Source organism: Diadema antillarum, unplaced genomic scaffold, assembly GCF_040938485.1.
Source record: "Diadema antillarum isolate AM-2024a unplaced genomic scaffold, OU_Dant_1.0 seq00000802_RagTag, whole genome shotgun sequence".
Classification (NCBI taxonomy): domain Eukaryota; kingdom Metazoa; phylum Echinodermata; class Echinoidea; order Diadematoida; family Diadematidae; genus Diadema; species Diadema antillarum.
The window spans coordinates 164,117-179,798 of NW_027271684.1; the positions used below are offsets into that span (position 1 = coordinate 164,117).

The 15,682-nt window shown below is 40.4% G+C and overlaps 1 protein-coding gene across 1 annotated transcript; it reads left to right on the forward strand.

Annotated features, from left to right (window-relative positions):
* The first annotated feature begins 1,977 nt into the window (after positions 1–1,977).
* LOC139739511 (uncharacterized) lies at positions 1,978–13,095 on the forward strand. Its single transcript, XM_071650116.1, has 8 exons — positions 1,978–2,102; positions 2,725–2,816; positions 3,732–3,773; positions 4,230–4,331; positions 5,210–5,260; positions 6,364–6,466; positions 9,013–9,119; positions 10,195–13,095. Exons 1-8 carry the CDS (start codon positions 2,072–2,074, stop codon positions 10,300–10,302), a joined length of 636 nt encoding a protein of 211 aa, XP_071506217.1. The 5' UTR covers positions 1,978–2,071; the 3' UTR covers positions 10,303–13,095.
* Positions 13,096–15,682: the final 2,587 nt, after the last annotated feature.

The following is a 15,682-nucleotide window of genomic DNA, read 5'->3' on the forward strand; positions in this document are numbered from 1 at the left end:
TGCATTGAGCAGTATTCCGGATTCAGGGGGGGGGGGGGGGTTGAGAAAACCAGAGAAAGGGGTTTCAGAAATGTTGGCAGTCCATCAGAAATGGGGGGGGGGGGGGTGATTTCCCTGACGACTCCAATAACTCGGCCATTGTGCCAGAATCTTTGTACTAGTCTTCTAAAGATAGTGGAACAGTTGCTCAATTTGTACAGAAGAGCACGTAAACCACGATGGTCATCTGCATACCTGTCAATATTACAGTCATATTCGTCAATGGTGTACTTCTCGATTCCATCGATTAGCCATGTGAGTATGAGTTGTCTCCGAATCGGCTTCTATCTTCCGTCTCCGGGCTCCTGACTTTTTTTTTATCTTTCTCGATATCTCCAATTATATAGGATATATTATATCACGAAGTATACGAAAATATGCAAAATGTGAATAACAGGTAATATGCATAATAACAACCCAAATATTACACTGTATAACCATTATGTGCGCAAAATCTTGGGTGCACCGGATGAACGATAAACATTAAAACAGTCGCGAATGACTGGACTGTTAAAAAGCAGAACAGAAAATGACATAGACTGCCACCTTTGAATTCGAATTCGATCTGGAAATGATCAATCGTAAGCCCCATTCCACTGACCATCGGAGGCTCATCTGATATCCAAAATGGTATATCTTCGGCGTTTCAATAAGTTCCGATGAAATCTGATCTGGCACGACTCGCACCAAGGCTCATGTCTGAGCCTGAAGGTGACTTCAGAGACGTAATACGGTGATCATCCGGAAGTTGCGGAGACGTCTCCGTGACGTCTCCATGACGTCTCGGAGACCTCGCGAATAAGATTAGTCTCCACGACTTGGATACGACTTTTAGGGAGACATTGCCGAGACTTCGCGGACACGTCTCCGCGACTAGCTGGAGACTGGAAAGAATCTCGAAAAAAAATAAGCATGTTCGATTCTCTCGCGATTCTACATTCCAAGAGATGTCGCAGAAGACGTCTCCACGTCTAGCGAGACTCGAGTCGACACCGGGGTCACCAACAGTTTGAAGCCCAATGAAATGTCCACTTTAGTATCTCTTGAAATGTTGATTTGAATTGATATACGAGTTACGAGTAGTTTTATTCTGCTCTTCTTTCAATACAAACACGGCTAGAGGATAACAAGAAGGAAAACACTAGAAGCTAGTAAGCGAGCAAACAAGTAAACAAACAAACACACTGCCTGTCAATCAGGAGGTCGTGAATCAGTTCGAATCCAGCCACCAGAGGATGTATGCCCACGATTTTTTATTTTATTTTTTTTAAATCTTTATTTCTATTTATCTATCTTTTTTAAAATCATGGCTACTTAAACTCAAAGCACTGAATGATAGACCGGTTTACTAACGTATTCAAATTCTATATGCACTCTTTGCTGACAATGGTTCTTAATTCTTGGCGACCTGAAAAGTTGCTCAAGGTTTGCCCGACGTATAGCAACGACCAATATGTGCAAACTGTATTTCAAATATTGAAAAGGGTTTTCCTATAGGCCTAGCTAGGGGGTGTCGACTGGCTCTTTTACTGATGAAGACGGAAGGGACATCCATAAATTAAATTTGAATATGGCATTATTTTACAGTAATATATGCGGCAGTATTTACATCGATGTAGGGCAGCTTGTTGACCAATATTGCAAATAATGACACACAAACAATGGATGATAATGATACTGTAAAAGATAGGGGCAGGTCCGGAGGTGATCGAAGAGGGGTTAACAGGTGATCCTTCGAAGAGAGAGGGGTAGAGCTAACACACTATGACGTCATTCAAATAGAATAGCAATTGACATAAAGATCTCGGATCGAGACGTACTGTACGGTGTGTACTGTACGAGAAATCCAGCTGAGAATGAGTCATTTCTACACAAACTATTTTGCCCGTACGCTGCCCCTATGTACTTCGACTGCCTAATCTACATCATAAACAAAGCTCAACAACTCTAACGTTACAGGAGGTTGCAGTGTACTCGAAAATCAGGTCTGCCAACATTTCTACATTAGAGTCCGTCGGGGAAATCTTCAAAAATGTCTTTCTTTCACAAACCAAGTGACAAGGGTAAGTTTTGTGCCTCTGCAAATGTGGATATAAAAGTACTTTTCAAAGGTTCGCCTTCGTAACACAGGCCTTAACGGAAGCATCCCTTACCTAGTCCCATATATTGCAAATTGTGCGGTACGACGCGATTGCAGGTTGTATGACTTTACTAGTGTTTAGGTCTAGAGCTCTCTTCTTCTTCTTTAATCTTCGAAGGGCTAAGTAATGCACCCTGCCATCATGCTCATGAGCTAGACTAGTGTCTAGACCCTCTTCTTAGAAACAGTGTGCTCTCTATCTCCTTGCCACCTTGGTAAAATTTAAATTTAGATTACCAGTCACAATTAAAATTACCTCCTTCTCTGTCCTCGCTTTAATTTATTAAACACACATCACGGAAATTTTCATAAATAGCTTCTAACGAGGTCACTTGTAAGTTATAAGCCTGTAGCCTGTGCGCTACTGTACCTGTAGGTCGACCGTCGACGTACAGTGTAGAGATAGTTTTGTAGCCTACCATTACAGATGATACAATTTGGTCACACTGTAAATTTCGCTCTGGCCCCTAGGTCCTACGCATAAACATACAATGTACAACGTCATTCCAATCTGACATTGTCTTTGATAATTGTGTGTTTTGCAGAGGTCTTAAGAAAGACAGAGAAAGACCTGAAAAAGACACAACGAGGTGTTGACAGAGATCGTGCTAAACTGGAGCGAGATGAAAAGAAACTGGTAAGTAATATTTGTGCAATTTTGTGTGTGTGCTTGGTAATTAACTGCGACCAGCCCGAACAGTAAATTTATAACTGTGTAAAATGGAGCGCTACGGGATTGATTATGTGCTTGGTTGGTTGCACTATATCCTTTCCATCACATTAAGATTTTTTTTTTTTTTTTTTTTTTTTTTTTTTACATAGAGTTATTCACTCAAAGTTTGAAAGGAAAACCACATCTGCAGTATTTCCAGTGAGCTTTTTTTTTTTTTTTTTTCATATGAAAGGTAGATTTTTCTGTGAAATATTCATGTGACCTCAACAATAGAAAAGACCCTAGTACCCTTGTCCTTTGAAGGTATATGTGTACGTGTCGGCCCCTACCATGTATATGAAAATATTCAGATTTTTACCTATGAAATATGGGCCGTGGGCTTGAATAGCATGACATTTAGTACATGCTGGTTTGCAAAGTGATCAGTGGAGCATTTAATGAAGTGTTTTGCTCATTTCTTTTTTCTTACAAACTGTTATAAAGCTTCTGAAATCCATGCATCTGATTGACTGAGAGCAAAATATCTGACTAAACATTTCATGAAATGCCCCCCCCCCTGATCAATGCTCCTTGCACCAAGAATCATTTGTCAATTCTAAGGAATAATCTATTCTATTAGTGTGAATATTTAACATTTTGTTGGATTTGTTTCTTTACTCTGCCATGCAGTGAGAGAAATTGGGTTGGACACACTGTGAATTTAATCCACAGCTCACAGGACTACAATTATGCTTATGTACACTGTATAGTCCTAACCACTTTAAAAATGGTCCAATGTCCACAGGCTCATTTTGTTCCAGTCAGGATCATGGATGTTTGATATCTATTTGATTAGGAGTTTGTAATTTGCTAATTGATATTTTGCCTATCATTATGCAGGAAATGGAAATAAAGAAAGCTGCCAAGCAAGGGAATAAGCAGGTAAAGTATGATAATGTCCTCATGATTTAAACTTAGTCATCATCATATTCATCATCATCATTTTTGTTGTCACAATCAGTTATTTCTTTCTTGATTCATGTCTTAGGGCATGTTTATGGCATTGTAGAAAGTGTTACAATTGAGTGATTTATCAGTAAGGATGTGATATCCATTTTGTTCCCACAGTAATTACTTTCAGCCTCTCTTGAAACACAAATTAGGGGTACAATTTCCAATTCCTGTTTTGATTTAATATTTCATGTAAACTGTAATCAGTTTTGCAACTCTTGTCTGTTACTGCTGATACTCTTGTGAGGTCTTTTGAAAGCGTAATTTGTAACAGCATTCTTTTTTTTTTAACTAGTATGTTGTTATGCTTGTGATGGAAGCCCTGATAAAGCATGTAGATTTCATGCATGTAGCCCTGTTTCTGTCTATGTCTTTCCCATGTAACAGGCAGCAACAATCCTGGCCAAACAGCTCATTAACCTCAGGAAGCAGAAAGTCTGCTTGTATGGAGCCAGTGCCCAGATATCCTCTGTCAATGCTCAGGCAAAGGTGTTGTACAGTCATTTAAACATGTGATAAAGTGTAGTCACAATCCCTCATATTTCCCCAGTGCATTGATCACCCAGATTTTCATTTCCCTTTCATTGTTTTCTTTTTATATGAAGAGAGGTTAAGAGGACTTTCCTTTGAAACAAGGAAATGTGTCTTACAAATGTAAATTTATTGTTTCTGAAGTTCAAGGTTGAATTAGCATTTGCTATGTTAGTGATGTCATAATTTGAAATGAAAGAAAATTTGATGACATGATCACGCATACATGTGTTTATGATATTGACAAGACTTATGAGAACTCAATAGTTTTCCCCCAAGTCCACCTTGCTTGAGTTTGAGGATTATTACTTATTCTGATGTGCTTGAGTAGATTGTAAGATTGAAGATGCAATTTACTGCAAAAGAAGCAAGATGCAAGTGATTTAGACTGATATACAGTTTCGACATACCAATTCGAAAAGAGGAAATGAATACACAGAAAGAGAGAGATAGAGAGAGAAAAGTTGGAATAGATGCATAACATAGTATTGAAATGGGTTCAATATTCTGCACCTTAGGTAAAAGAGTACAAATTGCAGTGAAACCCACATTGTAGAGTGTGCACTTCTCCCCACAAGTGAATCTCAATTTAGATGTGAGGTATGTATGCTTTGTAGACTGACGGCTTTCATTCAAGTGAAACAATTGCTGTGAGAATGTGCATTTCTTCTATTATACTATGAATACCTGGTGTAGTGTTCAGGGGCCCCGTGGTCAGTCAAGGCACCTTAACACCCCCTAAGGTCAATATAATGGAACTATGAATGCATTGCATACAACAGATAGATTGTACGCATTTCAGCCAGTGCGATGCTATTCTTTCTTTTCTGATGCAGACCATGGTAGCAAACAAAGCCACAGCTGAGGCCATGGGCAGGACAGCAAAGGTAAGTTCAAAGCAAGTGCAGTACACTGTACTTTAGTCACATCAATTCCATAGGTTTTCAAGAGACCATGGGGCATGCAGACACTTTTAAGGGGCATCTGGCCGGGGGGGGGGAAGTTTTTTATGAGGTAAACACTACTGTAATGTTGTGGTCACATACATTAAAGACAGTCTACAGACCTTTAAGGAAATCATGGATGTTGTTACAGGTGATGGCACCTGTACTGTAAACCCCTTAGAGGAAACACCATGTGGATTCATCAAGGAACATGTGTGGGCATTTTGCATGCCCTTGAAAATTGTATGCCTTCTTGGGAACAGCTCTGCAACAAATTATGTGGAATCTGAAAGAGGTCTGTGCCTATGTGTGCGTGGTCCGTGTGGAGCCAGCAAGGAACCTGTACAAAGACCTACAGTAATCGGCCTATGGGCCCGTGCAGATGTCCATGAAACATTATGTGCACGTCCCAGCACGGGCCCTTCATGACGGTCTGTGCATGGTCTCCAGGGCAACAAATCCTCAGGGAGTCTGTGTCTGAAAGTTTGCACAACTTTCAGTTGTGGGCTCAATTGGTGTACATATGGGTCAAACAACATCTACATGTATGAATGGGACACTATGCAGGTCTGCGCAGATATCACAGTATTGGCTTTGCAAGGGGGGGGGGGGGCGATAATCAACCCAGGAGCTACAATTAGACGTGTGCATTGTCAATAATTATCCTCTCTCATATATTCAAAATACGAGTCATATATTGCAATATCATCAAAGTGATGAGAGCTAAAGGGCTATGATGTGATATTTTCAGTAACGCAGTCATCATGCTTAATGCTATGTCACTAAATGTCCCTGTAAATGGGATGAGATTTGTATGTATTGTTAAATATCTCTGTGGACAGGATTAACTTTTTAATTGTTTTTGAAAATGTGTGTAGGGAAAAATTGAAGAAATGGGGAGAAATCATGAAATATCGAGTGCCTTTCTCTACATAGTTATATTATTATGTTCTATTTCTGTCGTCACTACATATGAGCACATTCAGAAAAACCCTGGAATACATTTTTGATGTCGAAGCTATTCTCCCTATCCCCCAATATTACAGGCCATGGGAGCAATGAACAAGCAGATGAACCCACAGAAAATGATGCAGAACATGAAGCAGTTTGAGATGGAGTCAGCCAAGATGGAGATGAAGGAAGAGATGAGTGAGTATGGAGAGGGAAAAAGGATTGATGGGATAATTGCAATCAAATTGCAACCTCAATTTCCAACAACTTTGTTTTGGAGTTTACCATAAAGATATAGCATTTTTTTGTATCTCTGTTCACAAATACCCAAGTCTAAATCACATGTTATTATGTTCATTACATTGTTGTTGTGATTTTGTGACATTATTTGTATACCCAAATATTTCATTGTATCCTCAATTTGTTGGAGATGAAATAAAGCAACTTGAACTTGAACTTGAAATGCAAAAGAAACCCCTTTATAATGAGCTGCTTGGAAACATTGAAATGTTCTCGCTATATCAGATATGTCATTGTATCAGGGTTAAAAACAAAAGAATATGAAAGAAGAGGGACCTGCAAAATTACCTCATGATATCAAGTATCGTGCTATATCTGACCTCAATATAAACAAGATTCCACTGAACTTGCAGTAAAAAAAAAAAATCATGCAGAGGTAATGATGAGGATGGTAATGACAAATTTCAATGATGATAATGATGATGAAGAGATTGATAATGCACATTATGATGATGATGAATGTATGTGATGTTGGAAATGAAATATAAATTGAATTGAATTGAATTGAATTGAATTGAATTGATAATCATTCACCAATACTTTACTTTGCTGGCCAATTGACACACCTGCTGACCTGCTTCTGTCTTGTTTGTTTGTTATCTTTTTCAATTTTCCACCAAGCAGCACAAATATTCTTAATCTAACTCTAAATTTTTATGGCCAAGATATGATTCTCCTAACAGCCATTGTACCCCAGCATTTATGGGATTTTTTTTTTTTTCATGTCAGTATACTGTATGTGGGCTTGTCACATTCAAATGGACAAATAGTCAGCAGAATTATGTGGCATAGCAATGTGAAAGATAGCCTTGTGAGTGACAGCTATTTGCAATTGCACGTAAAGGTAATATGGTGACAGCGATCGTGATTATGATAATGATATGTGATGACTGATGTTTAGGAGGACTGTGTTAATGAGTGCAATGTGGCTGCGACTGATTTGTATCACTGTGGCTGCTGCTGATTTTTATGACTGTGGTTATGATTGAAAGGTGGGAAACGGAAATTTGAAATGAGGGGTAAGACACAATTAGAAAAACACGAACATGCCCACAAAATACCCAGTTTAGTTGGTCTGGGGGCAATGTCATGATAATATTTGAAGTGACCAAAGTGGCAATTCTGATAACAGTTTGTGTGTTTGTTTTATTGTTACTGTACCAGTAATTTATAAGTGTGTCAAGAATTTGATGTGCAAATTATGGAATACAGCAAAAAGGAAAACAAGGCAATCGCCAAATTGTGTCTCGCCCATTCGCGTAAAAGGAATTAATATTTCTATAACTCCCAGAAGTTAATTGACCTGCTTATGACCTTTGACCTTGTGGTGACCTTCACTACCCTAAGGGACATTTACCATCCAAGTTTGGTCACAAACGGACAAAGGGATCAAAAGTAATGAGCCATAATCGAAACGCGCCATAAAAACTTAACATTGGGCCCTAAAAATTTGTTGACCCCTTTCTGTGACCTTTGACTTTGTGATGACCTTTAACTCCCCAAGGGACATCTACCGTCCAAGTTTGGTCACAAACGGACATAGGGATCAAAAGTTATGAGCCACAATCAAAACGCGCCCTAAAAACATAACATTGGGCCCTAAAAGTTTGTTGACCCCTGTCTGTGACCTTTGACCTTGTGACGACCTTCACCTCCACAAGGGACATGTTCCATCCAAGTTTGGTCACAAACAGACAAAGGGATCAAAAGTTATGAGCCATAAACGAAATGCACCCTAAAAACTTAACATTGGGCCCTAAAAGTTCGTTGACCCCTGTCTGTAACCTTTGACCTTGTGGTTACCTTCAACTTCCCAAGAGACATCTACCATCACCCAAGTTTGATTGCCATTGTAGCAACATGTGCTGAGTTATGTGTGATAAGAGAGTCTTGCAAGTAAACTTTAACGTATGACCTCAAATGACCTTTGACCTTATCCTGTGACCTCCAACGGCACCATAACATGAAGGTACCCCCAGTGCATCTATGACCCAAGTTAGGTTGTAATCCAAGCAACTTATGTGAAGTTATTTGTCAAAAGAGAGTCTTGCAGGTAAACTTTAACATAGAAAAGAGGGTCTTGCACATACCCTTTAATATATGACCTCAAATGACCTTTGACCTCATCACATGACCTCTGACAACACCACAACATGAAGATACCCCTAGTGCTTCTATCACCCAAGTGTGGCTGCCATTGCTGTAACAGTTGCCAAGTTATGCATCATAAGAGAGTCTTGCAGGTAAACTTTAACATTTGTGACGGACGACGGACGGACGACGGACGGACGACGGACGGACGACGGACGGACGCCATTTGGATCCCTTAGTCTCGCCTTCACCTCCGGTGGGCGAGACAAAAAGTACATGTGAGATATTAGGAGTCTACGTCTCGAGCATTGCTCTATACATTTTCTGAGACCCAATGATTGTCTTTCATCCAGTGAATGACACCCTGGATGACCTCTTGGGTGGATCTGACGAGGAGGAAGAGCAAGACGCCATCGTCAACCAGGTCCTGGATGAGATTGGAATCGAAGTCGCTGGAAAGGTACATCTGGGAAAGATAATGAGAAACGGAGATAGCGGATTTAGTGGCGAGATTCATTCTTTCTTTACTCCTGGCAGTGTTCCCCTTGTGAAGCTTGATGTGAAATTTTCATCTAACTCCCCCTTTTTAAGTAGAAATCACTGTAATTTCAGCCCCCATCAAGTCAAACCATATCCTGCTACAATGCACCACAAAAGCCACAAACAGTAGCCAGACAAGATTGTTTGGCTTTGGTCAGATTCTAAAAGCAAAGATTCTCATACCACGGTACATTACACATCAAAATCTGATATTTCAAGCTCACCAGAGTAATGGTTTTTAAAATTGAACCCTTGTGGTTTTGGGTTGTATGAATATTTTTTTTTTTTGCACATTTACAGGCACCTCATAGACAGGAAACAAAGAACATGAAAGTCATAAACAGAAAAATATGATATATTCTACCAAGAAAAAAAAGGGGTATTTTTTCAGGGCTCAGCTTGTGGGAAAAAAATCCTTAAAATAGGGTGTCTTTTATTATTTTCCCCCGAAATATTTCTAATTAAGAGGTAGTTTACAAATCTGTTCCAACATCATTCAGACATGTCCATCGGTAAAAATCTCAGCCTGGGCCCTGAGTGAAGGAAAAGTGCTCCAGGAAGTACATCTTTTCTGGCACATTCAGCATGAGAACGTCTCTAAATATATTCCTGTCTATGCAGGTGCTGAAATTGTGGACACTCTTTACCTCAGCACTCTTCCTTCATTTAGGGGGTAATTTTGTCATTTCCCTTCCAAAAGGGGGGGGGGGGGGGGAGGGGGGAGGGGGGGGGGGGGTGAGCTGTTGTTGCTCAATAAATAAGACCACCAGAGCTCCATCAATCAAGAGATCTCTAGTTCAAGTCCCCTTGCTGCTGTGGTGGTACCCTTCACGAAGGGACTTATCCTTGTTGCCTAGTCCTTTGTAGGTGACATAAAAACCATCAGTTCTGTGTATTGCTTGCGTTAACATAAGCAGTCAATGCTTCCTTTTGCATTCACATCAGTGAGATCGATTTGACTCAATCCAGTCTTTGGTTTTCTGTGTTTTTTTCAGCTTGCCGATGCACCAACGTACAGGGGATCCCTGGCCAGCAAAGAGAGCGAATCAAAGGCAAAGGACAAAGCTTTAGAGGACCAGCTAGCCAGACTAATGAGGGAATGATACAGCTGGAAAGTGCCCACAGGGTATTACATTTTGTATATATCAGAGTCGCATCAAATGGTGTATTAATTCCGAGTGTTGGATATTTGAAATAGGCGCAGACGTACCTTGCCATGGAGAGAATGAAACAATATGATGGTTTTGACGCGATCATTGTGTCCCAGCCCCCAGTTTTGTACAAGGAAGCATCTCAGAGATCACAGGGTATGCATTACAGACCATGCTGCAGGGCGAAATAATGTGGCTGGGAGTGTCTCCAGTGAAGTGATATCCCTATCATACCTGTGGGGGTTCCTGTGACATAGATGTCTTGCTGTAGCCGTGGTGTACTGTCTCAACGATCACAGACTGTGTGGCAATAAAGACTGCAGTACCTGCCAGGAAACAGGGAGTGTGTTTGACATGAAATGCCCTACTCATGCACAATCAAGAGAAAGAGCTTTTGCCCGCTCCAAATTATAATCTGGAACTGGGACGATTTATTACCATGATTCCTCAGCAAATTTTGTTCACCAGGGTAGCGATGTCTCAACCCGTTGAAGACCAGTCCCGAGTATACTCGGGCAGGTGTCTATGGGAAACATGTGCTATCACAAAATCAGCTCATCCTTAATGAGTAAGACTTACTTTGCATACTGGTATTCCGGTGGAAAGGAGACCCTGCCCTGTTCTCCTAAGGTACTGTTTACCTTTGGGAGCGGTGATTTAAAAAAAAGTTCAAGATACATCACATTTGATGCTGTATGTATACGTCAGTTATATCAGAAAACATCCTACCACGTAAAAATTTTGCAATATTAGCATAAAAACATTTTTATTATAACTATTGTTCACATTTTGTATGTTTAACAATACTTAACACTGATTATACTGATTCAAATTTTTGTTTTGGTTATTTAGTGCACTCCCATTAAAATGGACACAGTTACAGCGAAGCAAGAATTCAGGCCCCCAGATTTTTGTCTGTCTATCTTTATATTCTTTATTTACCTGGCTATAATGAAATTTTGATATTTAAGGAAATTTTGATAGACTTGTATAATGGAAGAAAATTGCCTGTCCCGAGGACTTTGTTATAATGGGAATTGCTTGTATAACATTGGACATTCATGCTTCAAATTTTCAATGTACACTGTAATTTTATTAGTTAAGGCACATATGTAGCTTGAAATTTGTATCTGCATCTGTAATCTGATGAAATGTAGATAGATTGGATTATTCTTTTTTTTTAAAGTAGGATGTTAGTGTGTTGTGCATGTAAAAGTCTATGGATGTACTGCAGTTTGTGTATAAACTTCAGCATGATGGACTGAAGTGAATATGAATCAGTAATAGATGAGATGTATTTATTTTGAAATAGTTGTAAGAAATCTTTCAAAAAACGGATACTGAAATTGTCTTCATTCTTGCAGCTTTGCTGTCCCTGAAAGAACAGAAATCAAAGCTATTTAAGCGTAATATTAATTTTCCACCCAGTGTGTTTGCAAAGTGATATTTTCGGCCCTACAATATGTTGTGTTCATGTACTGTAAAAGTGGATACATTCATGTGTTTAATTTTTCGCGCTAGGGTGCGCAAGATGAATTTCACATGTTTTTAATTCCGCAGAATCAAGACATTACATAGTGGCACATAGACAAACAGAAATATTTGTGTGCTTTTATTTTGGCACTAGTTTCTGGTAGTGCAAAATATGCAGGCATTTTCACACCACAAAAATGTGCACGGTTACCAAGGAGCTTCAAACACATACCGTATCATACATCTCTGATAGAATGCCATGGTCACATGCACAAGTGTGCAGCAGAGTGCCATATTCATGCAATAGGCACAGAGTATGATGATATGCATATTGTTTTGTTTGTAGTATATGACTGATTTCCACAAGAATTGTAGCATGCAAAATAATGTACCTGTGCACTCTGTAACTGCATTAACAGAACTGATTTGGGTTGCCACATCATCACTCTAATACGTGGGATACCCAAGTAGAGGACAGCGTGGATACAAGGAGGTCATTATTGTATGAGATGGAGAGAAAGAGAGAGTCAGTGGGAGTGAAAGTATTGTCTTAGAATTCAAACCTCGATATGGCATTATCAATATGAATATCCCACAAATCCTCCCTTCTCAACTGTTTCCTCTGTTTAAATTAATGAATGTGTGATGGGAAATATTGATCAAGTGAGTCCATTGTCCAGTTCCATTTACAATTTACTTCGGGTCAACATCCGTTAGTATAATATTATCTCCAGGGTGGTCCACAACTTGAAATTTTAGCATGTTGCAAGCTCAGAATCTGAGAATATTGCAGAAATTGAATATGCGCGGAGCGCACACGATGAGTACGTAGTACGCAATATTTTGCTGCTTATCTCTCTTTGTGCTGCTTACATTCAATGTTCTCTCTCATGTTTTGCACACAAATATCTAAAGTACCTGGTAGTTTGATGTTTCTTAGGTTATGCACATGTTTTGCACATTTTTGAATACTTTTACTTTGAGCTTGTTGCAAATTCTTGAGGATGTTGCATAGCATGTTGCTGGCTTTTTAGGATGTTGCACAAGAATTTTAGCATGTTGCAGCGACATGCTAAAACCCCTTATGGACCACCCTGATCTCAGTTCGAATTTGTAATTCAGAGTTTCAAAATCCAGATCCAATGTATGCTGTCTTTGTGATAGATATGCTACTACTTACAAGGTTTATCTACATGTTGTCCATTTAGAAATTACTGTACCTCTTTGATGTGGTTTAATAATACAATGTACAACACAATATATGACGATGTGAGTGTTGCTTTTATTTCAACTTATTTATCCATCAAATTTCTTTTCTAACTACAATTTTGTATACGTATTGAGTTTATGTTTTTCCAAAATTCTCTCTTTTTTTTTTGCTTCTTATAAACACTGTAAATCCAGTCGTACATGTGCCTAATTTTGTCAAAGAGGTACTTTCCTTCTTTAATGAACAACTAACCTATTTACATAATTTGACACAGGGGTGGACTACCCTGGCCAAGTAGTCATCATAGGAGATTATTCTGCCCCTTTTAGTTTTTAATCAAATCTGACTTCCTAATATCTACAAATTCAATCTGCCTGGCAGTTGCCGGTGTCTTTCCGATTGATGCAGCATTAGTGTTGCAGCTTCTTCTGATTGAAGTGTTGCTGGTGTTGTAGGTGTTGTGTTTGCTGTAGCTGTTGTTGTTTCCTCATTTGTCTCTGTTGTGGTATGATGCTTTTTGGAGGTACGACGTATTTTGGGCTCAGGAGCTTGTTGCTGCTGTGTTGCAGATGTCATATGATCAATGTGGCGCCTCCACTCTAGATTTGGCACGACGTTGACCTGGTATGATACTGGGCCAGATCTTAGATCACCCAGACTGGTTCGCCAACATCGAACTGGCGCACTAGAGTGTTGCGGCGTGTTGCAGCCATTCTTGACTACTTCTTGTTGACCTGTTTATTTGCGCCCGTCTGGTTTCAGCAGGTCTAATCTTGAGCGTAGAGAACGATTGTCCAGCAGCATAGATGGCGATTCCCAAGTTGTGGGGTGAGGGGCATTTTGGTATGCCATCAAGTACTGTGTACGTACTGCAAAACATTTCTTTGGAGTGCTCCCTTTTTTCCTCTTGCAGAACTTTATGCAGACTTCAGTGACTGCACAAAGCGTTCGGCAAATCCATTTATGGATGGGTAAAATGAGGCGGAAGTGATGTTTCACTCCATTGCATGTCACAGGGCTGCCAACATTGGAAACTAGTTGAGAGTGAGACTCCCATAGGTCAATGCTATAATTTAGGAGTCAAAATGAGTGAGATCAATAGAAATGCATGCAAATGAAATAAAGTTTTAGAGTGAGAAAGGACCAAAATGAGTGAGTCTCACTCTCAATGAGTGAGAGTTGGCAGCCCTGATGTCATGAAGGCCTTGAATTCGGCTGAAGTGAATTGTGGCCCGTTGACTGAGGCAATTTGTACGGGACACCATTTCTTGCAAAGATGGCACGAAGAACACTGATTTTTCGCTCGCTAGTTGTGAACTTCACGAGTGTAACTTTCGGCCATTTTGAGTATGCATTGACGACCACCAGGAGCATTATGTCCGTCTACCTGCGTAGTCGACCTGCACTCCCTGTCATTTTCCTGCTGGCCACTCACATGGATGGAGTGGGGCTAGGGGTGGTGATTTTTTGATGCTTGGCAACCGGTGCAGCGTTTAGCCATCGCTTCAATTTCTTTTCCTATGTGCGGCCACCAGACATAGATGCGTGCCAGCGCTTTCATTCTTACCACGCCCACATGTCCACTGTGAAGTTCTGTCAGCACTTTCTTTCCGAGTTTTTCCAGGGACTATTATACAAATAATTTATGAGTTGTGAGTGCATAGGGCACGAATACCGCACGAGGCGCGAGATAAGCCACTTGTCTATTCAACTAGGCGCGTAGCGCCGCGTTGAATAGACCAGTGCCGAATCTCGCGCCGAGTGCGGTATTACGTGCCCCAATGCACGAACAAAATCATAAATTATTCGTTTTATACAACACCTTGTCCACAATCACAGTACTAAATTAGTGACCGCCAACTCAGGAAGGCCCAAAAATGAATGTAACAATTAGGCCGAGAATTGTAAACCACCCTGTGTACTGCTTTCAAACACTCGTCATGATTCGACCACAACAGTCACAGTAATCACAAACTCCGCAGGGTCTATACCCATTCTACGCTAACGTTAGATCGAGTTAGGCCTGACTGTTAGGCCGATCTGAGATGTCGGTAGGTCTAGTAGTAGGTCTAGACTTTGTCTATTTCCGAAAATGATAGTTGTATAAAAACACAGAAAAATAATCAAATTACGGTTTCTCAACTTGAAATGAAGTCTTGATTTTGGGATCACTGTGGTCCACGTAGCAGATCAGAGTCAAAAGTAAAAACACAGCAGTAGGTATAAAGGCCGCAATACTAGTACATGCAACTAGCTAGGTAAAGCAGCTGCGCGTACACGTTAACGTTGCAGTACTCCGCGCGGCGCCTGGTCTGTGAGACTCGCTACCGGCAGCGCAGCGCAGCCGGCCAGCACGTACAATGTAGATTGCTGGCGCTTTGCTGCTGTGAGCCACAGAACTCTGTGAGCGGCCATGCATTAGTAGCCCCCCGCGAAGCCGTGCTATAGTACCTTCGATCCGTGCAATAGGCCCATGCCAGGGGCCTATTGTATGGCTGTCACTCTCAATGAGTTTGATAGGTATTTTCTATTGAATGTCATGTGACATGTTCTTGGCCAATCACAATTCGAGATCATTCTGAGGTGTTGTATAATAGGCGATGTCCCCACATGATGCATCCTTGGCACAGTTCATTCAAGCGATGATAG